The following is a 25,066-nucleotide window of genomic DNA, read 5'->3' as shown; positions in this document are numbered from 1 at the left end:
GAAAAAAATTTAAACTTCAAATTTAAATTAAGATGAGCTGTTCTGCATCGAACGGTGATGGTGCATGCACTGTCAGTATATAAAATATTAATCCAAATTTAACCAAATCCCTTCTTTTTCTCTTAACCTTTTCTCTCACAATGATATTCTGTAAAAATAACCATAACTAATTTCCTACAGAATTAGTTTTAAACTTACTACCAATACAATTGTCCATGACCATTGTAGCTATCAAGATAACTGTAATATCATAGAAAAAAATAGTTTTTTTTAAGAAGTCATAGAAAGAATAGTAAAAAAAGATCAAAATGTTTTTAAATTGTAAAAAGTTCTATAAAAATAATTTATTTCTACATTGTTACAAATGTGTAGGGTCGAACTTTTCGTTGGGTTGTTATCACTTGCAGGGCTTGTTTCCTAGCCCAAACCAGACTATAGGCCCAATAATTCAACCGAATGTGACTCCCTTCACTTTGGAAATAAAAAACTCCTGCCCCACATTTCCTCTAAACCCTAGAATGCCCCATATTAGCTTCAGCTAGGCCCAATGGTATGAATTCTTATTTCTGTTAAACAAGCAGTAACCGCCAAATCAACCGGTCCCATCAAAGATTGGCCCACAATTTGGCTAATTCTGTTTACAATATTGAACCAAAATTATCTTCCTCTAATATTTAAATTGAAAAAAGAAAATTATCCATCCATAAACATCATCACTTACTAGCGTAAACAAACTATTAGAGTCCTGGAGAAGGTTACATCTGTTTCACCTTCCTAGGCTTCTGAAAGATCGTCTGTTCCCTCCTCTGTCTTCAATCATTCTCTGATCATCAGCAAAAAGGTTATACAATTTAAGATTGATATTTTCTGGGGAATTTCTTGCTTATTTTCATATTTTGAATATCTGTCTTTTCTGATTTTTCGCGTCCTTTTCCTTGAATTATCCGTATATGTACCCTTACAAACCTTATATAGCAACCCTTTGCTCTGCCTCTTATGTTTTCCCTCTGCTTTCTCTCGTCTGGGTTTCTATACTTTCTGATCTGGGAGGTTTTGGGTGTTTTTGGTTTTGGTCGAGAACTGAATCTTTTGAAAAGGGCTTAACGACTTTCAGGATTAAACTGATTTTTACTGACTGTTACTGTTACTGTTACATTTCTGAGTAGAAAACGAAATAGGACTGTAGGAGTTGCGTAATTGGGTGATGGCTCGATTGATTCTGCCTTGCAAGACTCCAACTTTGTCAAAGACTTGTTTCTTGGGTTTGGTATCCTCTACTCCTGTGATTACTCAATCCCTTTTGGCTCCTTATACTTTTGCTTTTGTTCTTATGACCTTTTTGGGCTCATTTTCAAGGCAATCTGGTAAAAAATGAAGAACTTTGAGCGTAAAAATTTCATTTCTGCATTGCTTTTAAATCGATATTATTGTTGCCTTATCTAAATTGGGATGTTGCTTTTTTTTTTTTTTTTTTTTGCCTTTCAAGTTTCATAACTGTGTGTGTATATTATTGGCTTTCACAAATTTATTGCCTTTGCAATTCTTGAGCTTTATTCTCGTGGAGTAAATGGATGTGTTGCTTACTCGAAGTAAATCTCCTGCTTTGCATTGCAATTGCTTCTCACAATGTTTCTTTTTGCGTTTTGGAAGTTATATGCATGGATTTGCTGTATCCACCGCGTAATGAACTTCTTTGCTATAACTTATTGCAGTTCCAGGTGACTCGTCGTGTTGCTTGTCGGCATTCTTTCAATGATATCTTAAAGCATAGGTGGATTGTAGGTTTTGAGGTATGTTTGTTTACTTCTGTTTTTTGCTAGCTCTTACACGTATCCTTCACTAAAGTCATGGGAATCTTGATACGAGTTCTCTGATACTCTTAATTTGTGATACACTAGGCTACTCAGCGGAGGAATTATAGGGTTCCATCTTATACGTTATCTGTAAGCAGTTACAGTCTGTATCTGATTTATCCGAACACTAATGATGATAGTTACCTTTTGTGGTCCTCTATATTTAATAATTATGGGCTTTTAATCTCCCTATAGGGTGCTAAGAAATTCAACCAGAGGTTAATTTGCTCAGTCGCAACAGAACCAGTACCGAAGCAAGTTGAGGAGCCTAGTATGGAAACACCAAAAGAAATTTTCCTCAAAGATTACAAGCAGCCTGACTTCTATTTTGATACGGTAAATTTATAGATTTGTGAAGCCTAGATCATAGATACTCTGAAACTTTGAACTAATGGAATTAATTCTCAGGTGGATTTGAAATTTTCCCTGGGAGAGGAGAAAACAATCGTATCTTCCAAAATAAGTGTCTACCCCAGAGTTGAAGGTAATCATTTTCACTTGTTGGACAACAGCAAATGCATCTGTCTATGGTTGTTTTTTTTTCCCAGAACACAGAAGAATTGGCTTTTTATTTTGGTGGTAAATATATCATGTAGAGCAAAAGCATCTGTTTTCTCAGAGTTCTGTCTGGAATTTTAATTACGAAGCTCTTGTAGATATGGTTTTTGTTGACTGGTGAATTCTATAAGCAGGTGGTTCTTCCCCATTGGTCTTAGACGGACAAGATCTCAAGTTGATTTCAGTAACTATAGATGGCAAGGCTTTGAAGGTCTGCATTGACATCCAAGACTTTACTGATTGACATGTTTGTTGCTGAAGTTGGCATAATTTGCTGGTTGACAGTTAGTTGTTTTTTCTGTTTATGGAATTTTTGTATGTTTTGAGTGCATTCTCTTTTTGATCCATAAAGTGTGAAACAGATCTCTTAGAATGAGATGAATCTTGGACTTTAAATTGTGTAATAATGCTTTTGAACTTGCTTTCTGATCAAGCAATTAAAGAGTTTCAGGAGGAAGAATATTGCTTGAACCCACGCCACCTGACTCTTGTATCACCTCCCAGTGGCAGATTCACATTGGAAATCGTTACTGAAATACTGCCTCAGAAGAACACTTCCCTTGAGGTCAAAACAATTCTCTCTTATATTACTTTGGTAGAATGGGATTCTGGCATCGCTGTGCATACCTAGTGTATTCTTATGTGCACTTGTCATTCATCTCATCATGTCTGATCCTGGTGATATGTATGTAGGGGCTGTATAAGTCATCTAGTAACTTTTGCACACAATGTGAAGCTGAAGGTTTCCGAAAAATTACATTCTATCAGGTAATGTATTTGTTTAGCATCACTTTAACTTTGCATTTGCTATCTTTCGACACCTACTGATGATTTTGCTCTCTGTTTTAGGATCGTCCTGACATAATGGCAGAGTACACTTGTCGTATTGAAGCTGACAAGTCCTTATACCCTGTTTTGTTGTCTAATGGAAATCTCATCGAGCAAGGAGACCTACAGGTATAGTTCTTCAATAGCAAGAATGTGTTTGGATAGAATATTATTTTAAAAGGTTTTCAGAATAATACTGTAACACTTTTGTGATGTAATGTATTTGAGATAAAAAGATGACTCGAAAATGTGTTTATGATGCAACGGAAGCAAATTTTCTACCAAATGGAGTTGTTCGAAGGTTAAGCATCATTGTTGCTGCTGCAGGGGGGCAGGCATTATGCTGTATGGGAGGATCCCTTTAAGAAACCATGTTATCTGTTCGCACTAGTTGCTGGACAGTTGGAGAGCAGAGATGATACTTTTATTACTCGATCAGGGCGTAAGGTCTTACTTAAAATCTGGACCCCAGCACAGGATCTGCCCAAGACAGCCCATGCCATGTATTCTCTGAAAGCTGCTATGAAATGGGATGAAGATGTAAGATTTCCTTTTGGACGGCTTTTCTGATGTTTTCATTTGGCCTAAATGGTTCAAGCTCTACTAACTCTTCCATCTTTGCTTTTTAAAGGTCTTTGGGCTTGAGTATGACCTGGATCTCTTCAATGTTGTTGCTGTTCCAGATTTTAACATGTTAGTTGCTCTTCCTTTGATTTTGCAGAATTGTTATTATACATCTGCCTTCAAATTCACTAACAACTTTTTTCGACTTTTACTCTCAGGGGTGCCATGGAAAATAAGAGTTTGAATGTAAGCTTCCTGAAATTTTGCCACTTTTTGAATGGGGGATTCTTTGCTAAAATTTTATGAGTTCTATTTTCTGGAAATGGGCTCTGAAATTTTTTCCCCCACCGTTGCAGATTTTCAATTCCAAGCTTGTCTTGGCATCTCCGGAAACTGCAAGTGATGGAGACTATGCCGCAATTTTGGGTGTGATTGGGCATGAGGTATTTGATCATTAGTCCTTTGAAGTTGGTAAATTCTTCATAGTTTCAAAGTACTAGACTTCTGATTGGTGTCATCCTTGGTGCAGTATTTTCACAACTGGACAGGCAACAGGTAAGCCTATTCCTCCACATTGCACTTGACAATTTTTTACTGGCTGTTGTATAAGGACTTTTATTCATATTCTTGCATGTCAGGACTTGTTATTTAATTGATTAGGCTTGTACTAAAATTTTATGCAACTTGAACTTAAATTTTCGAAAAACACTAAGAGGGAGGTTCGCTACTGTGCTAATTGCAGAGTGACATGTCGTGACTGGTTCCAGCTTAGTTTGAAAGAAGGGCTCACTGTCTTCCGTGATCAGGTTGGTGCATACTTCTTTTTCCTAGAGGCTGTGGTTATCATAAAATTTACTTTTGGCTTAGCTCCTAATCGTGGATGCCAATGGACAGGAATTTTCATCTGATATGGGCAGCCGTACTGTGAAGAGAATAGCTGATGTTTCGAAGCTTCGAATTTATCAATATCCTCAGGTTTATGAAGTTGTCTATGTTGCCTATGACATGAGTTGCAGATCTTAATTTTCTAAATCTTGGCTTAGTTCATCATGAACCATCAATTTGATAGAAGAAAATCATGTTATTCCAAATAGATCATGGTTCAGCTTGTTGTGACTAACTATTATTTGTCATAATCATCTAGGATGCTGGTCCCATGGCTCATCCCGTTCGACCTCACTCTTATATCAAGGTCTTGATTCTCCTCTTTCTTCTGATAGTCACTCTCATGGATAGACTTCTTTCAAAGCTTTTGCATCAATAGTTTCGTCTGTCTTTGCTCAGAGTTCTTTTTTCCTCCTTGACAGATGGACAACTTCTATACAGGCAAGCTCTTGGTTCATTGAATTTAGTGAATGATGGCTTCATATATGTTTTAGCAATTTGAACATTGAAACTTGCCTCTGACTTGAATATACAATGTTTTGGCTATTACATCTCCTGATATGGTGGATATGATTGTTGATTTTCAACTTGCAGTAACGGTAAGGCATAGCATTTGCATCGTGTTAATTTTCTTCTCTGCCGTGTGTGAACTTCTGCAACTGATTTTTCATCTGTTCATTTTTGTTTAAATCCTCTGCAGGTGTATGAAAAGGTATCTCTCTCTGTCTCTCTTCTTCTCTCACACTCTCTCTCCCTTTCTTTCTTCATCTCTCTCTGCTGGATGTTACTTGTCTCGGCTTTGGTTCATTTGCAATCCTGTTGATCAGGGAGCTGAAGTTGTGAGGATGTACAAAACCCTTTTGGGGAAGGAAGGATTTAGAAAAGTAAGAATGCATTTGAGCTTGACTACCTACATTTAATTAACTTGAGATGCTTACTACAGTTCAACATATGCTTAGAAAATTTGTTACTCTTCACACAGGGAATGGATCTCTATTTCAAGAGGCATGATGGTCAAGCTGTTACTTGTGAAGAATTTTTTGCAGCCATGAGAGATGCAAATGGTGCTGATTTTTCCAACTTTTTGCTGTGGTAAGTTGTGGAGTTGCCTTATCCAAAAATTTAACCAAAAAAATTATCTGCATTTTGTTATGCTTTTGGGTGCTTGAGCCCTTACAAAGAAGAAAAATGCAGGTACTCTCAAGCTGGAACTCCTTCTTTGAAGGTTGCCTCTGCATACAATCCTGAAGCTCGTACTTATTCTTTGAAGTTTAGGTACAACTCCTAGAGTTGCTGGTTTATAGAGTTATAGCCATCAAGTCTTAGTGAAAATTTCTGCAAAATTATCTAACTTGTCATAATAACATGGATGCCTTTTGTATTTTCCAGCCAGGAGGTTCCCCCAACCCCAGGGCAGCCAGTGAAAGAACCTATGTTTATTCCTGTTGCCATAGGTCTGCTTGACTCAACTGGCAAGGACATAGCTCTGTCTTCTGTGTATCATGATGGAAAGTTGGAGCAACTTGGTAGCAATAGTCAACCAGTCTATACTACCATTCTCAGAGTAACAAAGGTCAGATTGAAATCCTAATGTTGATTCACTTGTGTTCTGAGTCATCTTCTTTGAACTGCCTTATCTTTGTTATGTAAAGATTCAGTTTGAAAGCTCAAATTTACAAGATTCAGTTGGATCTTGTCATTGTGTGGTGGAAATGAGAAATAAAGATGCTTGATTTTCTTGAAGAACATAATATATAAGCCACTTCCATCGACAGCACCAAATTTACTCAAATATAAACTAGGTTCTTAACGTTCATCCTTTTTTGAGAACCAAATTGCTGCTGAATTCTGCCGTAAAAAATCATATTAGTGCCCATAGTAAAGATGTCTGCTATTTATACAAGAAAAAAATATTTATATTTTTTCTTTATACATAGTAAATATTTTTTTCTTTATACATGTGACACAAATTTTAGATCTGTTTGTGAAGTGTAATACATAAGCCTAACTTGCATAAAGAACTTGCACAAGGAAGATTAATACTTATGCTCATGGCTGAATTTAATTTATTAACCTAGGGCTACAGAGAACTGTCCATTATCTAGGCATAAATAGTTCAGCTTTTAATGCATTTTAAGATGGTTGAAATAAAATGTGTTCATGATGTATAGTTTTTGTTCCTACTGAGCAGAAAGAAGAAGAATTCATTTTCAATGATGTATCTGAGCGGCCGATTCCATCCTTGTTACGAGGTTTTAGCGCTCCTGTGAGGCTTCACTCTGATCTAACCGATAGTGATCTATTCTTCCTCCTTGCTCATGATTCTGATGAGTTCAACCGGTATGTAGACATGAAACTCATGAGCATTTATTCCAATCCAGTCTATTAGCTGATTAAATAAAGAATTGAGATACGTCTCTAAAAGATATTATGTTTCTGTACATTAGTTGGGAAGCCGGGCAGATCTTGGCTAGGAAGCTTATGCTTAGCCTGGTGGGTGATTTCCAGGAGAGTAAGACCTTGGTTCTGAACCCACAATTTGTACAAGGACTCCGAAGCATACTTTGTGATTCAAGCCTGGACAAGGTGTGGGCTTTGGTGCATCTCCATTCATTTGAAGGAATAATAAATGAGAATGGATTTCATTGTTTTAACTTTTAATGCCCGTAATATTCAGGAGTTTATCTCAAAGGCAATAACCCTGCCTGGAGAGGGAGAGATTATGGACATGATGGAAGTTGCTGACCCAGATGCAGTTCATGCTGTTCGAAATTTCATCAGAAAGGAGCTTGCTTCTGCATTAAAAGAAGAGTTCCTCAACACAGTATGGATTTCTAAGCTAGTCGAAAAGTGTCAAGTCTTTTTTCGATTGCGGTTTTTGATTCATTTCTCATTTGGCTTGGGCTCTTTTTCAGGTGAAAAGTAACTGCAGCTCAGAACCATATGAGTTTAACCATCCCAATATGGCTAGGCGTGCCCTCAAAAATACTGCCCTTGGTGTGTTAGTTAGCCTTTTATTTCCTTTCATTCCCCATGTTTCATCTGGATTATATTGTTTCCAGAACTTTGTTTAGCTAATCGCATTTGTTTCCTTTTTTGACAGCATATCTTGGGTCTCTTTCTGATCCAGAAGTTACAGAGCTTTTACTAAATGAATATAGGACTGCTACCAACATGACGGAGCAGATTGCAGCTCTTGTTGCCATTGAACAGAAGCCTGGCGAAATTCGTGATCAAGTTTTGGCTGATTTCTACAACAAATGGCAGCATGACTTTTTGGTATGCCTTCACTGTTTCTTCTTTAATAGGTGTTCTGCTTTTTGTAGGAGTTTCTTCATGTCTCTGATTAAAAATCTTGTTGGTTTCAGCTTTTTAATTGTGCCATGTATCATTTTGGACAAAGGAAGTTTGTATTTTGCATGTTATCATGGTGGGGAAATAGGAAATGTGAATGCTAAATTTGGATGAATTATTAAAAGAAGAAATAGCAATGGCTTAATTACTTTACCATCCCCAACCTTAAAAATATAAATTCCCCATGAAGATTAGTCAACTGTGGAATTCTTGACTTTGTCAAAAAACAAAAACTGATATTATGACACCATTACCCTTTTGTTGCGGAAACTGTATGTATTGTTAGTACCGTGTTATTTATCCTTATTGTTTGACTTAAAGTCTAATAAATTGAACAAAATATGTACGAAAATGAACATTGCTTTTGTAGGATAAATTTTAAGGATAATAAATTAAATGTCAACTTTTTTTTGCTTTTATCAATTTGATATTTTTGTATTGTAGATACTATAGAGAAAATGATGTCTTTTAGCAATGAAAGGGGAAATGTTATCTTTTAGCAATAAAATGGAAAATTTTATCTCGTAAATAAGAGGGCAATAATGTCATTGCACTCACAGTGTTTGCCGGAGCTAAGGTTTCTAACTTTTCTACCCCCAAAGTTCAGGGGCAAAGTGTAATTAACCAAATAACCAATTTAGTTAACCAGTAATATTCTGGTATCCAAGTTAACTGGAGAAATTGGTCTTGCGCAGCTGACTCTTACTCTGGGGTAAGGTTTTGATAGGCGAAATTTGGGATATTGTCCTAAATTGATCTTGTGTCTTTGTGATTAAATCACTTCACACTCGCTGTGTGATTAATGAAGTTTTTGAGTATTACTTCTCTGTAAGAAGAATAGGGAGAATGAAAACCTTTTTCAGGTTCTTTTGAAGATTGCTCTAATCTATTTTTCTCCAGGTTGTAAACAAGTGGTTTGCACTTCAAGCCGTATCAGATATTCCTGGGAATGTTGAAAATGTCAAGAAGCTTCTAGCACATCCTGCCTTTGATTTGCGCAATCCAAACAAGGTTTTATTACGCTTAATGTCAAATTTCACTTGGTAATTCCCATCATGTTAGTGCTCAGTCTTGATATGTTCTGCAGGTATATTCATTAATTGGAGGATTTTGTGGATCACGAGTCAACTTCCATGCAAAAGATGGATCAGGATACAAATTCTTGGGGGAAATCGTAGTGCAGCTTGACAAATTGAATCCTCAGGTTCATTCAAGAAATTTCTTCAAGACTATACTATATTATGAATTTGGTCATTTTAATCTCATACGAACATTTCCTCGTGAATTGAATTGCAGGTGGCTTCTCGAATGGTGTCAGCCTTCTCAAGGTGGAAGCGTTATGATGAAACTCGGCAAAATCTTGCCAAGGTAACTACTACACACTCAAATTTGTCTGGACATGATGGCATTTTTTACTGTCAGTTACTCAATGCTGCTGCTGCTGCTGAAAAGATACTTTTCTCTGTGAAAAGCGGTTACTTTTTTAACGAAATAGTTAACATCATCATCATCATCAGCGTTCTTCTTGGCTAGTCAAAGCATTGAGAAAACCCTTGCGGATTCTTGCAGGCACAGCTCGAGATGATCTTGTCCTCCAATGGGCTTTCAGAGAATGTGTATGAGATCGCATCAAAGAGCTTAGCAGCATAAGCTTATCCTGCTTACCAGCCAGGTGGTCGAGATTCCCATAAGAGAGAGCTTGCTTGTTTTCACTAAAGACAACTGCCTTAGCATGTCCAGAGAAACCTGTTTCAGAAAGGGGAAAAATAAAAATGAAAATTGTTTACTATAATAAAGTTTTTAAGTGTTATTTTGCGGATTTCCAGTTTTAGATTTGTTTTCCTCTTCCACCTTTGGAGTGAAAATTTTCTATGGCAACTAACTCCAGTCTATCATCAGTTCTTCACATGAAACACAGCTCATCTGGTTGTGTAATGTAATGCGTGGGGCAGACGCCGTGACAAAGGTTCAAAAGCATCAAAGCAAGAACCTTTCTTTCACAGGATTCCTGCTTAGTCTGTTGGTCGTGACATTCACAAGTCAAGAATGACTTGCAATAAAAATGCGACTGCTCTCGTTCCCCTGTTTCTTTACTTTCTTGGATTTTTAATTTTGTCCCAAGGATCTTGCAGGGAATCTGATGAACATAAATTCTTCATCATGGAGAACGAATCATACGTTCCTATCAAATCAAGGAATTCAAGTAATTTGACAGCAGATATCGATAATTTAATTCAGTCGCAATCTAAAGTCAAGTTATGATATCAATGAGGAATGCAGAATGCTGCTCGTACCAATCCAACGACGCGTCTTTTCCTTCTTCTCCGTTTTCCGTTTGGTCTAGAAGACAGTTTATTGAATGACAGCAACCTCTCCCCCCCCCCCAATTCACCAACTCAAATTCCATCCCGCTGTGGAAGGCTGGAAAAAGATACAGAATGAAAACGCACCATACCATACCATACCTTCTGCTGCTTGTGGGTTGGTCCAGTCAACAAAGAGGACTCCTTCTCATCCCTGTTTTGATTGATCTTATTAGTTTATATCTCTACATTAGTTGTGGCAAATCATTATTTATAGACTCGACTTAAGCCTACACTTTTCACGCCACCCAAAAAAAAAAAAAAAACCAAAAAAGATAAGAGATTTCTTTATATGGATTGCAATTTTTCTCTCTAGAAAATTTTTACATTTTTTGTGAATTCATTTTCTGGTCATCTTCTTACCTCACGCACATACATGCAGTATTAAACCAATCGTTATAATATATTTTTCTATAAACTCCAGAAAATAGCAATCCGAGAAAATGTAGAGCAACTTACCAACCTCCTCGTTTCTTTAGGACATTGATGATTTTGGGTTATTATGTTGCTATTTACATTTTATTGAGTTAACCGGACCAGATGATTGATGGCGTTTTCATATTCTTTTTGTTAAATTTTCAGCTGTCTTTTTAAATCTTTAAATAAATAATTAATGACGTGTATTCGCACAAGGCCGCCGCAGAATCTTGTCTATATCAGATCCAATCCATTAGATCTGGGGGGATAAGTACGTCAGATACACGGCCAACTTTTCCGTTTTATCATTCGCTTCACCATATCTTTTCCGTCATTATTACCTCAAGGCCACCGAAGGCGTAGTTGACAAAAAGGGCTGAACCTAAACCTATTGATTCTCTTTAGTTTTGATAACATAATTATTATTATTATTACTTCTTGACAACGGGATTTGATTTGATTTGATTCGAGCCGTTAATTAATTGTACCTTATAATTAATTACTTTTGTAATCGCAATAGATAACTCACTTTTTGATTTTAGAAATTTATATATATATTTATTTAGAAATATCGTGATTTAGAATAAATAAAGAAGACGCATATAGCTAGCTCGTACTATAGAGCCTACCAGACGGGGGGGGGGGGGGGTAAATAATGTGCAGCCAATTATGCACCGAAAAAGTCTTATGTTTTTCTAAATATGCACTTGGACCATGTTTCGGTGGACCCAAACGTCGGAGTTGCTGCTTTTACTCACTTTCCCTCGTACTAGTGGTATCATTAGCCTTTTTAACTTCATGTGAAAGTTTAATCATAGAGCAAATCTTTATCAGACCTGGTATGGACTGCGGGACTGAAGTGAAAAACATGCGTTAAAGTGCAAAAGATAGAAAGGTTTACCACAATAGCTTGGAAAAAAAGGTCCCTTTTTTTCATAAAAGACACAACGGAATATATGTTTCTCTCTCATTTCTCTCTGTCCAATGACATGAGCGGATATGTTATTATAGTGATTTCGGTCGTAGGCAAATCCATGAAGTTATCCAACACCGCTCTGTTTTATCGTGCGAGTCTAGCGTTGGAGTGCAGTTAAAAGATGGCAAAAACACACTTTTTGAGGCTTAATTTTCACAATCACCCCGCCTTTGGGCTGCATTAAAACTTGGTGGGGTGAGAGACAAGGGTTCAAACCTAACCTTGCCTCCCATCAATTTGTCACAATTTAAATGTGACATTGTTTAAAAAAATCCAGACAGGTGCGTATTGCACCCGTTTGATTCGATAATGATTCAGTCCTCTCCCGATTACCCTAAAACCTCTTCAGATCCTCCCTCTCCCCATAGTATAAGACGCTATCGTATCGACAAAAAAAAAAAGGCTTAATTTTCACATAAATTTTATTAAGTGGGACTTTCGTGAAAGTTTACAAAATTCACAGTTACGTTTTATGAATTTTTATCATAACTAATGCAAAATAGGTTTAGGTTATTACAATTTTAATGTTTTGGAATTGTAAAGTCTATTATGACACAGGTTGCCACGTGTTAACAAGTTTAAGAGAGCATTGAGCTACAACATGCCCCTAATGTGTTATTGTATGAGACATAATCATATCAAAAAAAGTCTTTTAAATAGTTTTTGTCCTGCGACAATAATAGAAAGAAAAGTCACGTATTTTAGACTTTTAGTAAAATAAAAGCACAATATAGTGCACATTTGTACTAATAGTCTAATAAAGTTGATATTTCAGGAATTAGTCTAATAAAGTCTCTTGTTAGGATAGAAATTTTAGGACAGAAATTTTTAAAAAGTTTTTTTTAAAAAAAAAAGTTTTAAATCTTACCACTCTTTTGTTAGGATAGAAATTTTAAAAAAGTTATTTTCCAGTCAAATAATAAAATTATCAGTAAATCTTATATACATTGATAGTATATATACTATTATGATTGGATATAAGGCACATATATAAAATTTGAGTTTTAAGTATCATGTATTTAATGATAAAAATGTATATAGTGTCAGTGTATGAAAAATTAATCCATAAAATCAATACCATGAAATTTAGCAAAGTTAAAAAAAAAAAAGTAGTAATGATGAAAATCCGCTACTTAAGTTATTCTAAGTAGAAAAAGAACAAAACAGAAAGCCAGAGAAATGGGGGTAAATATTGAAAGGAGAGCCAACCGTGCAAGTTAGTTTAAAGTGGCGGGTAAAGGGGGAGAATTTTCCGGGTGGGTCCCCAGACGAAAAAAAATTAAAGGGGGCCAGGGTGGGAATTAGAGTAGAGCACGAAACCCATTTCGAAGTGGATGCCCACACGTGCGCTTGCGTTTGACAAAGCAACCTGCGAAGCTTTCTCGGCAAAAGGCCCGCAGCCCGCATCTACTGCTAAACTAATAAAGTAGTAATTACTACTTATTACTTTTACTGCCAATAAACAAATGCTGTTGTAATGGTCCACAAATTATGCCCATGGACCAAACTACCCCATCTTCATCCACCTCTCTCTTCTTTTTATAGATTATCAAAAAATATATCCCAAATCCCTGAAAAAAGGGTCCTAACCCACTTCAATCTTTTTCCTTGAGCAAGAGATTAATCGGCAAGTTTATCTTGTTTGTCTAGTATATTATGGTAGGAGAAAAACATGGCGAAAAAATGACAAAGGCAAAAAATGGTTAGGTTAGGTGAGCAACAAGTAAATGAAATTATGATTATATTTTTAAAAAAATTGATAAAATTTAAGAGTTGTACGTCGTCACATTTATAGGGATTATGGTGCAAAACTATCCAACTCTTCATGGAATAGGATGATAATTATTCTGATTTATCAAAGTAGTTGAGTAGTCAGTAAACTCAATAATTAATTTAGAATTTTTTTTGCACCCATATAACAACATTTACTCAATTTTCTAAAACTGGAAAGTTTGGCCAATTTACAATGTCCATGAAATCAAGATTTACCATTTTACTACTAGTATAACTTATTTGAATCTACCATTTCAAATTCAACCAAACACCCTTTCCATATTTGTCACATGAATTTACACACACAAAGTAATGAACTCCAATCCCAATAAATTCATACGCCTAAATCCTCATGTATTGCAATAAAAGAGAAAATCCAATTTGGTGTGACTGTGTGAACCTTGAAACCAAAATGGCAAAGCCATTGAATGCCTCGTGTAAAATTCAGGTGCACCCCCATTAAAACCCCAGCATCCAGCATTCCCTCCCTCTAAGGCCATTCTCGTCATTTCACCTCCTCCCCTCAATTAAAAAATTAACCACGGCCCCCCCGGCCCCCTCCCCAATTAAAGGGACATACCTAAGCCCCCTCCAATAATAACAAAAGCATAATTACGAAAAATCAATTACCAAGTCATTGCCGTGTTTGACCTCCAGAGCTTCGTCAGTTACAATCCATACATACACAGAAGTGTACGTATAGGTAGAAAGAGAAACACAAAATATTTAATTGCATAAATATGTATATGTATATGTGATCTGCTGCATTCTTCTGCTATCATCAATTTATGGCTGTTTAATCTTGTCTAGTTTTTTGAAAATTTCCCATCTTTTTATGTATTTTTAATATTTGGAGAGAACGTTCGATTGGATTTGATCAGTGAATTTGAGCTGATATTTCTTCTGACTGAATTGGAGTGAAGATATGCGACGAGTGAACGGAATAGGAGGCGAGAGGAGGGCCGGAGAAGTTAATAATACTCTCGAGACAATAAACGCAGCTGCAAATGCGATCGCGGCGGCGGAGAATCGTGTGCCTCAAGTTGGTGTTCAGGTAAACTGAAAAGAAAGCAAAGTTTTATTTCTTTTGGTTTCAGTGTTTTGATATTTTATTGGATACTGTGTCATTCTGTGGTTGAATATTAGTTAATGGAGCTTTTTTTTTTTTTTTTTGTTCGTTGATGGTTTAGAGTTAAGATCTAGTGATTAAGAGGTTTAATTTTGAATTTTAGTGAATGATTGAATTTTGAGTATTATTTTTGTGAATCTTTGATTGATATTTTATATCTGATTTAAAGTTGATTCTGCTTTTTATTCAGCTTCATGCTTAAATGTCTCAGTATTTTCTGATAGCCAATTTCATGTTTGAATTTTGGATGTGGAAATTTTACTCGTAGCGAACAGTTTTTCTGAGTTAGATATGTAAAAAACTGAAGCTTTTTTGTGTGGTTGACAGCGATTTATTATAATTGTCGGAGAAAGTTAATAACATGTTCTGTTTTGCTGGAAAATTTCAGTTCTGATGCTATTTCTAAGAGTAGTTATATACTATAACGCCTTACATCAACTGATTTTGAGGTAATAATGCTTTAATATTCCACAAGTCCAGTATTTTGGGAGCCAATTCGTTCTTGAGTTTCTAAGAGCTTAGAAGGAATTTTGATCAGTTTGGTGTCTTCCGGATATTGAGGGAATGAGAAGATATGGGAATCGAGTGGATTATCCTGTCGGTAAGTGAAAGTGAGGTAGATTGTGTAATCATAACTTATGGCTTTTGACTTTAGAAGTTAACTGTATAAACTTACCATTACCGAACACTAGTTAGATATTGTTTACTCTGCTGTGGAGAAACAAACTTCTAAATTGATAAATTCGTGTTGTTGTTATGGTTGTTTTATTGCACTTTATGGCGTTTATTGTCAGAGTAGAATTTACTATAGCTTTTTAAATTTCCTCCCTGTTGAATTGGAGTTCTTGACTTGGGTTTACCAACTGAATGTGAAAGACTCTGCAACTAACAAAGGTTAGCTTTGGAGTAGAAGAGCATTGCTGTCCACCCTGCAGCTGTACTTGTCAGAGAAGTTAAAAGGCTCAACTTTTTGCTGATCTTTTTATCGCCTACTTGTTTTGCCAACTTCACAAATTAATTATTTTGCTTTATTTCATGATATATTTTCTGTTGCGTCATCAAGTGTACGTGTGATTGTGCGTTCTGTAGGCATTAGAGGAGTTATGACAGTTGTTCTATCTGTGGGAAAAGAGACAAAGCTACCCACCTGAGAGAAAAATGTATAGTTGCTTGTATATACAGCAGAGGTATATTGGGACAGTTCTTGACTTTAAGAATGAAGTGAACTTTTTCTTCGGAAACGTGACTAATCTATGTTAAGACTGATGGTTTAGGAATGGTGAAGAACGCATTCCACGTGAGTGATATTTTGAGAGTCATGACGTGGAAAATGACGTTGGGTATTTGACGGATGCTAATCTCTGATGGGACAGTAAGTACTAGGTTTGCATGTGGTGGTGCTTGGCTGGGATTTCACTTCGATGCTCCAAAACTATAACTGAATGACTGAGAAGACCAGAGGAGGTACAATCTTGGCTCTCCAGTCTCAATCCAGTAGGATGATGTTTGATGACTGTATGTTATGAGATAGTACGATAGATCCTCAGTGGATTGTATCGATGAATCCTTATTGATTGATGGTTTAAACATGCCCTTGGCTTTGCCATTATGCCCTTATGATGCTTCTCATGTATAGCAGGAGGAGAGAACCATTGCGCTTGGCTGTGCCATATTGTCAGCCATGTGTAGATATTAACTCCTGTTGGAGAGGAAGAAAAGAGGCGTACGAATTGTGTTCTAGTGCACGGTCATTAATTGCAATCCCTTTCTTGGCAGTAACTATAATTAGAATTTAAACTTTGGGGTCAATGGGGCCTTCAAGCATCCCGATTGCCTTTACTCCTGCTGAGATTTGACTAATTTGATGAATTTTTAATTTGTGCAAATTAGTGCATTGTGTGGGATCTCTTTTCTTTCCATTTGGGGCATATTTTGAGGTATATTTTGAATGTAGACATATTCAAGTGGTGCTATAAAGTTGTTCTGATGAGTATTTTCCCTATAAAACTTTAGCTGGATAATGCACGTTATTCTAAAATGGTAGCATTTGCGTTATATGGGATTGACGTCCATCCATCTGAACGTGCAGACTTATGTGCTATTGAGAGCATCAATTCAGTGTGGCAGCAATAGCACATGGACTTAGTAGAATAATTAATAATGAAGTGTGAAGAATTGTCTATAGCAAGTAGCAACCTGATTTTGTGATTGTTGCTAACTCCGGCAAATATTTGACTAAGAGTGCCAGTTAGGGATGGATTTTGATTATTAAAGTTGATTGTTCGCTCTCATGTTTGGGGATATTCTTGACAATTGCGTCATCTTCTTTTGTTGATGGCCTTGAAAATTGTTGCTACTGTGACTGTTTGATTTTAGAATTTGAAGCAAAAATTAGACTGCTCTTGATGTTCCATTTTGCCAAGTTGATTTTTTCAATTGTTGTTTCAGTGAGTATTATTTTTCACTTTATTATGGATAGAGGTTCTTTGTTGAACATTGCCTCACTACCCTATTTAGCTAGCAACATGAAAATTAAAGTGTCTGCTAAATTTGTTGATATCAGATTTTCACATGAAAAAAAAAACATAGTTCCTTTCACTTGCTTTTTTGGGTCTAGCAAAGGACCTCCTAAGGTTTGTGGGGTGGAAAGCAACTATGTTTTTCCCAGAGAAGAAGCTGGTGGATTACAGGACCTCCTGGGCAGTTTTGATGTAGCTTCAGATTTTTGATCATTCAGTTCCTTGGAACAAATTTTGAGTTCAAATTTGTTTGTCATTATTAAGTTTTTATTGCCCATTCCGCCTTTTCTCATTGCGCCCTTTAGATTAGTCTACAATACTACAGGGTTTTAGATTTATTTGGCCCAAAATTTGAGTGCGAAACATTGGTATTTGTATCTATTCGTTTTTGTGCCTGAGTCCCCAGAATCTCATTTGATGGTTATTGCTGAATATTGAATTTTTTTTCAGTTAGCTGTTTGATTCTGTGCCTGGGTCTCCTGGACCAAGTTTGATGGTGAATTACTGAATATTCAATTTGTTTCACTTTACAAAATCCTATTTCTGTGTCAAATTCAGAATTGCGCATTTTTCTTTGGGTACATGCAAAAGACATTTTATTACGCTTTGGGCAAAAATTACTATTATATCATTGCAATCTCCTGTCATGTGCAGAAAAGAAGATGGGCTAGCTGCTGGAGCTTATATTGGTGTTTTGGATCTTATAAACACACCAAGCGCATTGGACACGCTGTTCTTGTTCCTGAACCTATAGCTCCAAGGGCCGATCCTCCTGTGGTTGAAAATCAAACTCAAGCAGCTTCTGTGGCACTCCCTTTCATTGCACCTCCCTCCTCTCCTGCTTCTTTCCTTCAGTCAGAACCTCCATCTGCAACTCAATCACCACCTGGCCTACTGTCCCTCACATCTATGTCTGCAAGCATGTATTCCCCTGGTGGGCCTGCCTCAATGTTTGCTATTGGCCCCTACGCCCATGAGACACAATTAGTTACTCCCCCTGTTTTCTCAACCTTTACAACCGAACCATCTACTGCTCCCTTTACTCCGCCACCAGAGTCTGTCCACATGACTACTCCATCTTCACCTGAGGTGCCATTTGCTCGGCTACTTGACCCAATAGACCAAAATTGTGAAGATGGTCAGAGATATCCTTTGCCTCAATATGAATTTCAATCGTATCAGCTTCAACCTGGAAGCCCTGTCAGCCATCTAATCTCGCCCAGCTCAGGCATCTCTGGTTCAGGTACTTCATCTCCTTTCCCTGATGGTGAGTTTGTTTATGGACGGCCCCACTTCCTAGAGTTCAGAAGTGGTGATCCTCCCAAGCTTTTGAACCTTGAAAAGATTGCACCTCATGAATGGGGTTCTCGGCAAGGATCTGGTACTATCACGCCCGATACTGTGGCACCTAGATATCGCAATGGGTTTCTTCTGGATAATCAGAAATCTGATGCTTCTACAGTTTCAAATTCATATAACGTCACGAGAGTTGATGAAACTGCTGTTGATCACCGAGTTTCCTTTGAGATAACTGCAGAAGAAGTTGTTAGATGTGTTGAAAAGACGCCAGCAGTCTTTCCCAAGGCCGTATTAGCAACTACTCCATCGAATACTGAATGTGTGGTTAAAACAGAGGATAATCCAAAGGAAATGGCAAATGGACATGAAGGCTGTGCTGGCGAAGCCTCAAGAATTGGTTCTGGTAGAGCTTCTGTAGATGGCGATGGTGGCCAGTGGCATCAGAAGCAGCGAACAATAACCCTTGGCTCTGCAAAAGAATTCAACTTTGACAGTGTTGATGAAGGGAATTCTGATACACCTAATATTGGATCTGACTGGTGGGCCAATGAGAAAGTTATGGGGAAGGATGGTGTGGCAGGCAAAAGCTGGACTTTTTTCCCAGTGATGCAGCCAGGAGTCAGCTAATGGCTGCATTGGGTTTTACACCTGTGCAACAAGCTTGTTGCCTGGCTTGATTCTCTGAAGTCTGAACCCAGCCAGCAAGGAGCAGAACAAATGGTTGAGCTTTACAAGGTTCTGATGTTGATGATACATGGCAGCACTGACCAAAAAATGGAGGCTGTTTTTTGCACATTTCTGACCGTAGAAACGAGTGAAGGTGAGGTAATATTAAGATTTAGTGAGGATGTTGCATCTCCTTATCCTCTACCTAAAGCAGATTCATAATAGTAATTAACATGATCTAGATATTTGGCTTTTCCTTTTTGATATGTAATATAATAAGCTATGGATGGAACAGTTGTTTTAATGCAGCCCATGATGATGACGACATAACAGCTTCAGTTTAATCTTGTGTTTCTCTCTTCGTTTGGCGTAGTGTTCTAATCTTATTTCATCTGGAAACTTTGGAGGATACTACTGTGCTTACCTGAATATGTTCGTCAAGCTCCATATCCTGTCAGGTTTTGACTTCAGTTTTGTTAGCGTCCAATACATGGTTGCATAAACTGCGTGAGTTGCAACGGACCCTGCACTAAATTGCAACGTCACTCCAGTTTCATGTTTCATTTTATTTGCAGAATGGAAGTGAGGCTGCCAATTCTTGTCCTAGCGCATCAGTTACTGAAGCAGTCTCGATGGATAATCATTGAGTTCCTCAGTTGCCTGGACTTGTGCCGACATTAGGTGAGTTGCTTGGTTCCAAGCGCTCATGCCAACTGTTTGGACTCTTGGGGTTTGTATTTTACCCTGAATAACATCATCGACCCTAGAATTAATTGGCTCGTCACGTTGCAAGATCCAAATTTTAAATCATATTATAGTTGATGCAATTTGACACTGTCAATTTTCTTTTGTTTGGGTGTCAACAAGTTGACAATCATGTTCTCTTTGTAAATCAATCTTACTGTGCTTGACCATATACGAGAGATGAGTTAAAGCCGGCACCATGGCGATGCCTCACCATGGCCGGCATTTGTGAACTGTTGACAGTAATATTTGCAAGGGCAGACACAAAATTGGCTCCGGACAATTAAGTAGCAAGAGTGTGCGACTTTAGTGCAATTATGCTCTAAGAAGCCAGTGTAGGTGTAAAGTCTGTAAATTTTCTTTTGTGGGAAAGAGACATATATAGAAAGGTTAAAAATTTACACCTTGTACAGAACTGACAGATAAAAATGTCTCGCATATCCAGTACAAGCCGTCTCATGACTGTCAAGGAAAGCTCGGACCGATATGAATTCCGGTTTAAATGACAAGAAATTGCACTCTTCTTGAAATAATCTGGGCAGAACCAAACAGGGCTTTCTGTATGTGGGGATTCAAAACGAAGCCAAATAAAATAATTTGTTCAAGTGCAAAATAGCTATTCGCAGTCGCAATTGACTCTCACGAACTCATTGACTGATTTAGAGAAAAGAAAAAAAGAAATGGAAATATGTAATTGAAGGAGAAACTGGAACGTAGTGACTGGGTAGAATGATAATAAATTAAATATCCTCAATCCCAAGATTCTATTACTTGCCTATATACTCTAAGAGGAGAAGTCTTCAAACATACTAATATAGAATTTCTCAACATATTTTTGCAGCTCTTGTTTGTATTCACAAACTAGAATTGAGATTGACTTTGCCTATTTAGACGATCATGCTCTTGACCTCTCATATTTGTTTGTTTGTTGGGAGCAGAATTTTACAACATGTGGATTATATACCAAAAAAAGAAAAATGAGAAAAAAATAATATGCTTTCATCATTATATGTTTCGTAGATGGACCAGATTCAGGTGGTACCTTCAATTTTTCGTTCTCAATAGCTTTTCATACATGTAGTTTTCTTCATGTTTATCGACCCCAGCTGAGAAGTTTCCAAAAATGAAAGGACAAAAGAAAATAAAAATAAGAAGCGCGACTTCTTTTGCTCCTTTAGAAGGTTCTAACCACTAACGCACTCTGACAAATAGATATCAGAGTACTTTTCCATTCAAACTTCAAAGTCTTGCGGAACCAGAGGTATGGTCCATCCTGGACTGCTATGACCAGCATTTTATATTTCTACGGTCAAATATTCAATTTCTCCCCTTTCCTCGACTTTCTTGACAACCATCACCTATTTGACCCTCTAGAATGGTAGACCGCTGCAACCCCTACAAAAATCAACACCTGCCTGTTCTTCGGCCGTCCATCATCAATCTCTGTCCAACCTCTTTACATCTCGCTATACTGGTTCCGCCGCTCTTTCTTCTGCAGTGCCTCTTTGCTAAACTATCGAGCATAATAATCGAAGCTTGGAGAAAGCAGTTATTCTTCAATTGCTTTTACAAAGATTTTTTCCTCCTTATTCCATTTTTCTTGAGAATTTTTGCTTTTCCCGTCATTCAATCATCTCTAATTGTCCCAAGATTGAGTCTTTTTGCAGATTCGGGTTGAGAGTTTTCAAGTTTTGTTGTTAATCTTCCTTGAATTTGAGATTTCTTGAAACTTCTGTAGAAGAAAGTATAACTCAGAGGGTGGAAGCTCCAAAAATGCCGCCTTTTGCAGGACCCAAGCCTCATTTGGATGGCTTCTACCAGAACTCCAGAGATTCAATCTCTAATGTGATCACAATTGATGTGGGTGGTCAGATTTTCCAAACCACACGACAAACCCTAGCTTTAGCTGGTTCCAAATCTCTTTTCTCCAAATTGTCCAATTCGCAGGGTACAATCCCTTTTATTGACAGAGATCCAGAGCTTTTCTCTATTCTCCTTTCCCTTCTAAGAACCGGAAATCTTCCATCAAAAGCTAAAGCCTTTGATGTTCAAGACCTAATCTTTGAGTCCAGATTCTACGGTATTGAGAATCTTCTCATCAATTCTCAATCAAATCCTTCTCTGTTTGAAGCCTTTAATGTTGATAAATCCACGATTTTACCCTTGAGTGGCAGGGACTCGCCTTCAACTATCTCAACAACCCAATTTGGATCAGTTCATGTGGCAAATGGTTGTAAAATCACTTCTTTTGATTGGTCATTGCAGAGAAAATCAACCATTTTGACTCAATTTACAGCCATCGATTCGCTATTGGCATTGTCCCCCAAAACAGTAGCGGCTGGTGCCACGGACTTCTCAGGGTTGCAGATCATTGACCTTGACAAGGGTATTGTGAAGGAAACTTTGAACTGGGAAAATGTGACAAGGTCTTCTTCGACTGTGCAGGCAATTGGTTCATCACCGGAATACTTATTTACAAGTTTCGAGTCTGGTAGGAGAAATTCCAATTGCGTTATGGTTTATGATATTAACGATGGTTTTAGGCCTGTTACCACCATTGGTCATTATGAAATTTTTGGTGCTGAGCTGGATTCTGCTATTCCAGCAACAAAGCTGCAATGGATTTCTAGTCATAATTTGCTGATGGCTTCTGGCTCCCACAGTGGTCCTGCTGGTGTGGTAGGGAATATTAGGTTTTGGGATATGAGGTCTGGAAATGTTGTTTGGGAAGTCAAGGAAAAGGTTGATTGCTTTTCTGATGTCACAGCGTCAGATAGTCTGTCAGCCCTGTTTAAGGTTGGTGTGAATTCTGGTGAAGTTTTCTTCACTGATTTCAGGAGTATTGGCGCTGCTGAGAATTCGTGGGTTTGTCTAGGAGATGTGAGAAAGGTGATCAATGGAAAGAAGGAAGGTTCAGGGTGTAAAATTGAAAGCCATGGGAATCAAGTGTTCTGTAGCAAAGGAGGAAACATTGAGCTGTGGTCTGAAGTTCTGACTGGTTCTTCTATAAAGGGTGAAAATGGAAGAGTAGAGGACAGAGTCTTTAGGAAGAACTCCATGGGAAGAGCAAAAGATATGGGTGGTAGCAGGATAACAAACTTGGCTTTCGGGGGTAACAAAATGTTCGTCACCAGGAAGGACCAGCAATTTGTTGAGGTTTGGCAGAGTTCGGTTTGGGGATTTTAGTATCAAATGTAAAATAGTTCTTAGTTAGCATATTCGTTTGTAAATACTGTTTGCACTTAATTAAGCCCTGTATTTACAAGTTGATGCATCTGAAATTATGTCAATACAGCAGCTGTGATTCCTTCTCTGTTGTACTGTACCATATATGGACACTGCATTGTTGGTCATTACTGTGCTGCTTCTTTCAGATGTCATTGGAGTGTATTCCTTTAGGACAAAAAGTCTTATGTTTATCCTCCGGAAATGAGACTATCCATTACAGAGTTTAAATCAACAACTTCTTTGCGTTTATCAGTAGTATATCTAAGGTTAAAGTTTTTGATATTCATCTTCTGCAAATCCATTACCATTTTTCTTTCCTTTTTTTTTTGTGTTTCAAATAAAAAGGAATTAAGGGACTGGGTTTGAAAGTCGAATCAGAAATTTATGATCACTTGAGTAACAGTAACGTGAAGCTGGGTTGGGGACTAATTCCGTAGCATGTGTTATAAGACTCGTAACAACATTGGAAGCATTTGTGCGATAGCGATGAATTTGTCTGCATCACATATCCATTGTCCATTAGAGACCAGCATGTTGTTTGGTACTTGACCCAATCAAAGCGTCTGCTGATTCCTTTTTTTTTTTTTTTTGGGTCCTAATGCATACGCAATTTTGTTTCTTATGAAAGTAGACTCTTATTTTTCTTTCGTGGAAACGTGCGGTTTAAAAGTCAAGACCTTTTAGCAACCAATTAGCAGTTTACAAGTTTTGTTGGCAAAACGTCATATTGATCAACTGTTATCTTTGGAAGATTTATGTTTGACAAAAGTTGGGGGTGATCAATTATTTATTTAATAATAAGCACGAATTCAGCGTTTATCGAGACTCCATGTTCGTCTTTGAATTGCAAAACACTGAAAAAATATCATTGTTCACACGCTAATCACCTCCCCAAAGTCTAATTAATTAAAGAGGCGTGACTCATTCATTATACACATGTGTTTTTAAACGGACCGGCCGGTCGAATTGAAAACCAGCTAAGTGTTCGGTCCGAGTTATTCTAAAAAATCGCATGAGTAAAAACTCGATCAAACCCGATTTTTGACCAGAAAAAAGTGAAAGAACGGGCTCAGTCAAAGCCTTTTTTTTCAAAAAAGGTCAAATATTTTTAATATTATATTTTGACCCCTAAGTTGTTAAAAATTATTAATATACCTCAAATATTTCATACTTTATAAATGTTATCCTAAAATCTGATGTTATTTTTCAATCAAGTCCATAATTTTAATTCTAAACTTGTTAATGTTCATTAAATAATATAAATTGCTACTTAATCGTTCTAATTTCTTTGTATTTTCTTGTTAAAGATATTTGAAACATCAAATATATATGAATATACATTTATTAATATTAACATGCTCTTAGATATTTTACATACAATATTTTATTTTTAAAATAATTTTACTTTATGATGTCATCCGGTTCAACCCTGATCGAATCCGATCGAATCCATTAACCCTGATTCCTGAGTTTGACCAAGTCGATACCGGCTAAGTGTTAGGTCCGAGTTATTCTAAAAAATCGCATGGGTAAAAACTTGATCAAATCTGGTCAAAAATCGAGTTTAACAGGAAAAAATCGGAAGAACCGGTTTAGTCAAAGCCTATTTAAAAAAAAGATCAAGCATTTTCAATATTATGTTTTGACTCCTAAGTTGTTAAAAATTATTAATATACCTCAAATATTTCATACTTTATACCTCAAATTTTTTGTATTTTCTTGTTAAATATATTTAAAACATCAAATATATATATATGAATATACCTTTATTAATATTAATATGTTTTTAGATATTTTACATACAATATTTTACTTTTTAAATAATTTTTATTTATAACGTCATCTGATTCAACCTTGATCGAATCCGGTCGAACCCCTGATTCCTGAGTTTGATCAAGTCGATATCCGGT

General features: G+C 37.0%; 3 protein-coding genes across 4 annotated transcripts; all 3 read left to right on the top strand.

Annotated features, from left to right (window-relative positions):
- Positions 1 to 702: 702 nt before the first annotated feature.
- On the top strand, positions 703 to 9,873 carry LOC113705457 (puromycin-sensitive aminopeptidase-like). The gene is made up of 34 exons (XM_072062266.1): positions 703 to 841; positions 1,167 to 1,282; positions 1,713 to 1,790; positions 1,899 to 1,943; positions 2,049 to 2,189; positions 2,262 to 2,337; positions 2,546 to 2,622; positions 2,863 to 2,976; positions 3,105 to 3,179; positions 3,261 to 3,368; positions 3,567 to 3,779; positions 3,871 to 3,932; positions 4,022 to 4,049; positions 4,160 to 4,246; positions 4,333 to 4,358; positions 4,546 to 4,609; positions 4,698 to 4,778; positions 4,948 to 4,995; positions 5,111 to 5,129; positions 5,283 to 5,287; positions 5,389 to 5,400; positions 5,516 to 5,572; positions 5,671 to 5,780; positions 5,883 to 5,963; positions 6,078 to 6,261; positions 6,880 to 7,028; positions 7,136 to 7,274; positions 7,366 to 7,512; positions 7,604 to 7,685; positions 7,792 to 7,967; positions 8,943 to 9,053; positions 9,130 to 9,246; positions 9,339 to 9,410; positions 9,612 to 9,873. Exons 2-34 carry the CDS (start codon positions 1,205 to 1,207, stop codon positions 9,690 to 9,692), a joined length of 2,943 nt encoding a protein of 980 aa, XP_071918367.1. The 5' UTR covers positions 703 to 841; positions 1,167 to 1,204; the 3' UTR covers positions 9,693 to 9,873.
- A 4,251-nt stretch (positions 9,874 to 14,124) lies between these two features.
- LOC113707388 (uncharacterized) lies at positions 14,125 to 19,528 on the top strand. Of its 2 annotated transcripts, none has more exons than XM_072063334.1 (3): positions 14,125 to 14,264; positions 14,495 to 14,625; positions 17,874 to 19,528. In XM_072063334.1, exons 2-3 carry the CDS (start codon positions 14,497 to 14,499, stop codon positions 19,143 to 19,145), a joined length of 1,401 nt encoding a protein of 466 aa, XP_071919435.1. In that variant the 5' UTR covers positions 14,125 to 14,264; positions 14,495 to 14,496; the 3' UTR covers positions 19,146 to 19,528. The 2 variants fall into 2 exon arrangements, with proteins under 2 accessions (XP_071919435.1, XP_071919434.1); XM_072063333.1 differs by having other exon boundaries at positions 14,147 to 14,274.
- A 1,649-nt stretch (positions 19,529 to 21,177) lies between these two features.
- Positions 21,178 to 23,281, top strand: LOC113705313 (BTB/POZ domain-containing protein At5g41330-like). The gene has a single exon (XM_027227117.2). The coding sequence runs from the start codon at positions 21,702 to 21,704 to the stop codon at positions 23,112 to 23,114; it is 1,413 nt and encodes a 470-aa protein (XP_027082918.2). The 5' UTR covers positions 21,178 to 21,701; the 3' UTR covers positions 23,115 to 23,281.
- Positions 23,282 to 25,066: the final 1,785 nt, after the last annotated feature.

Source organism: Coffea arabica, chromosome 8c, assembly GCF_036785885.1.
Source record: "Coffea arabica cultivar ET-39 chromosome 8c, Coffea Arabica ET-39 HiFi, whole genome shotgun sequence".
NCBI classification, from domain to species: Eukaryota; Viridiplantae; Streptophyta; class Magnoliopsida; order Gentianales; family Rubiaceae; genus Coffea; species Coffea arabica.
This window is presented reverse-complemented; position numbering and strand designations above follow the sequence as displayed.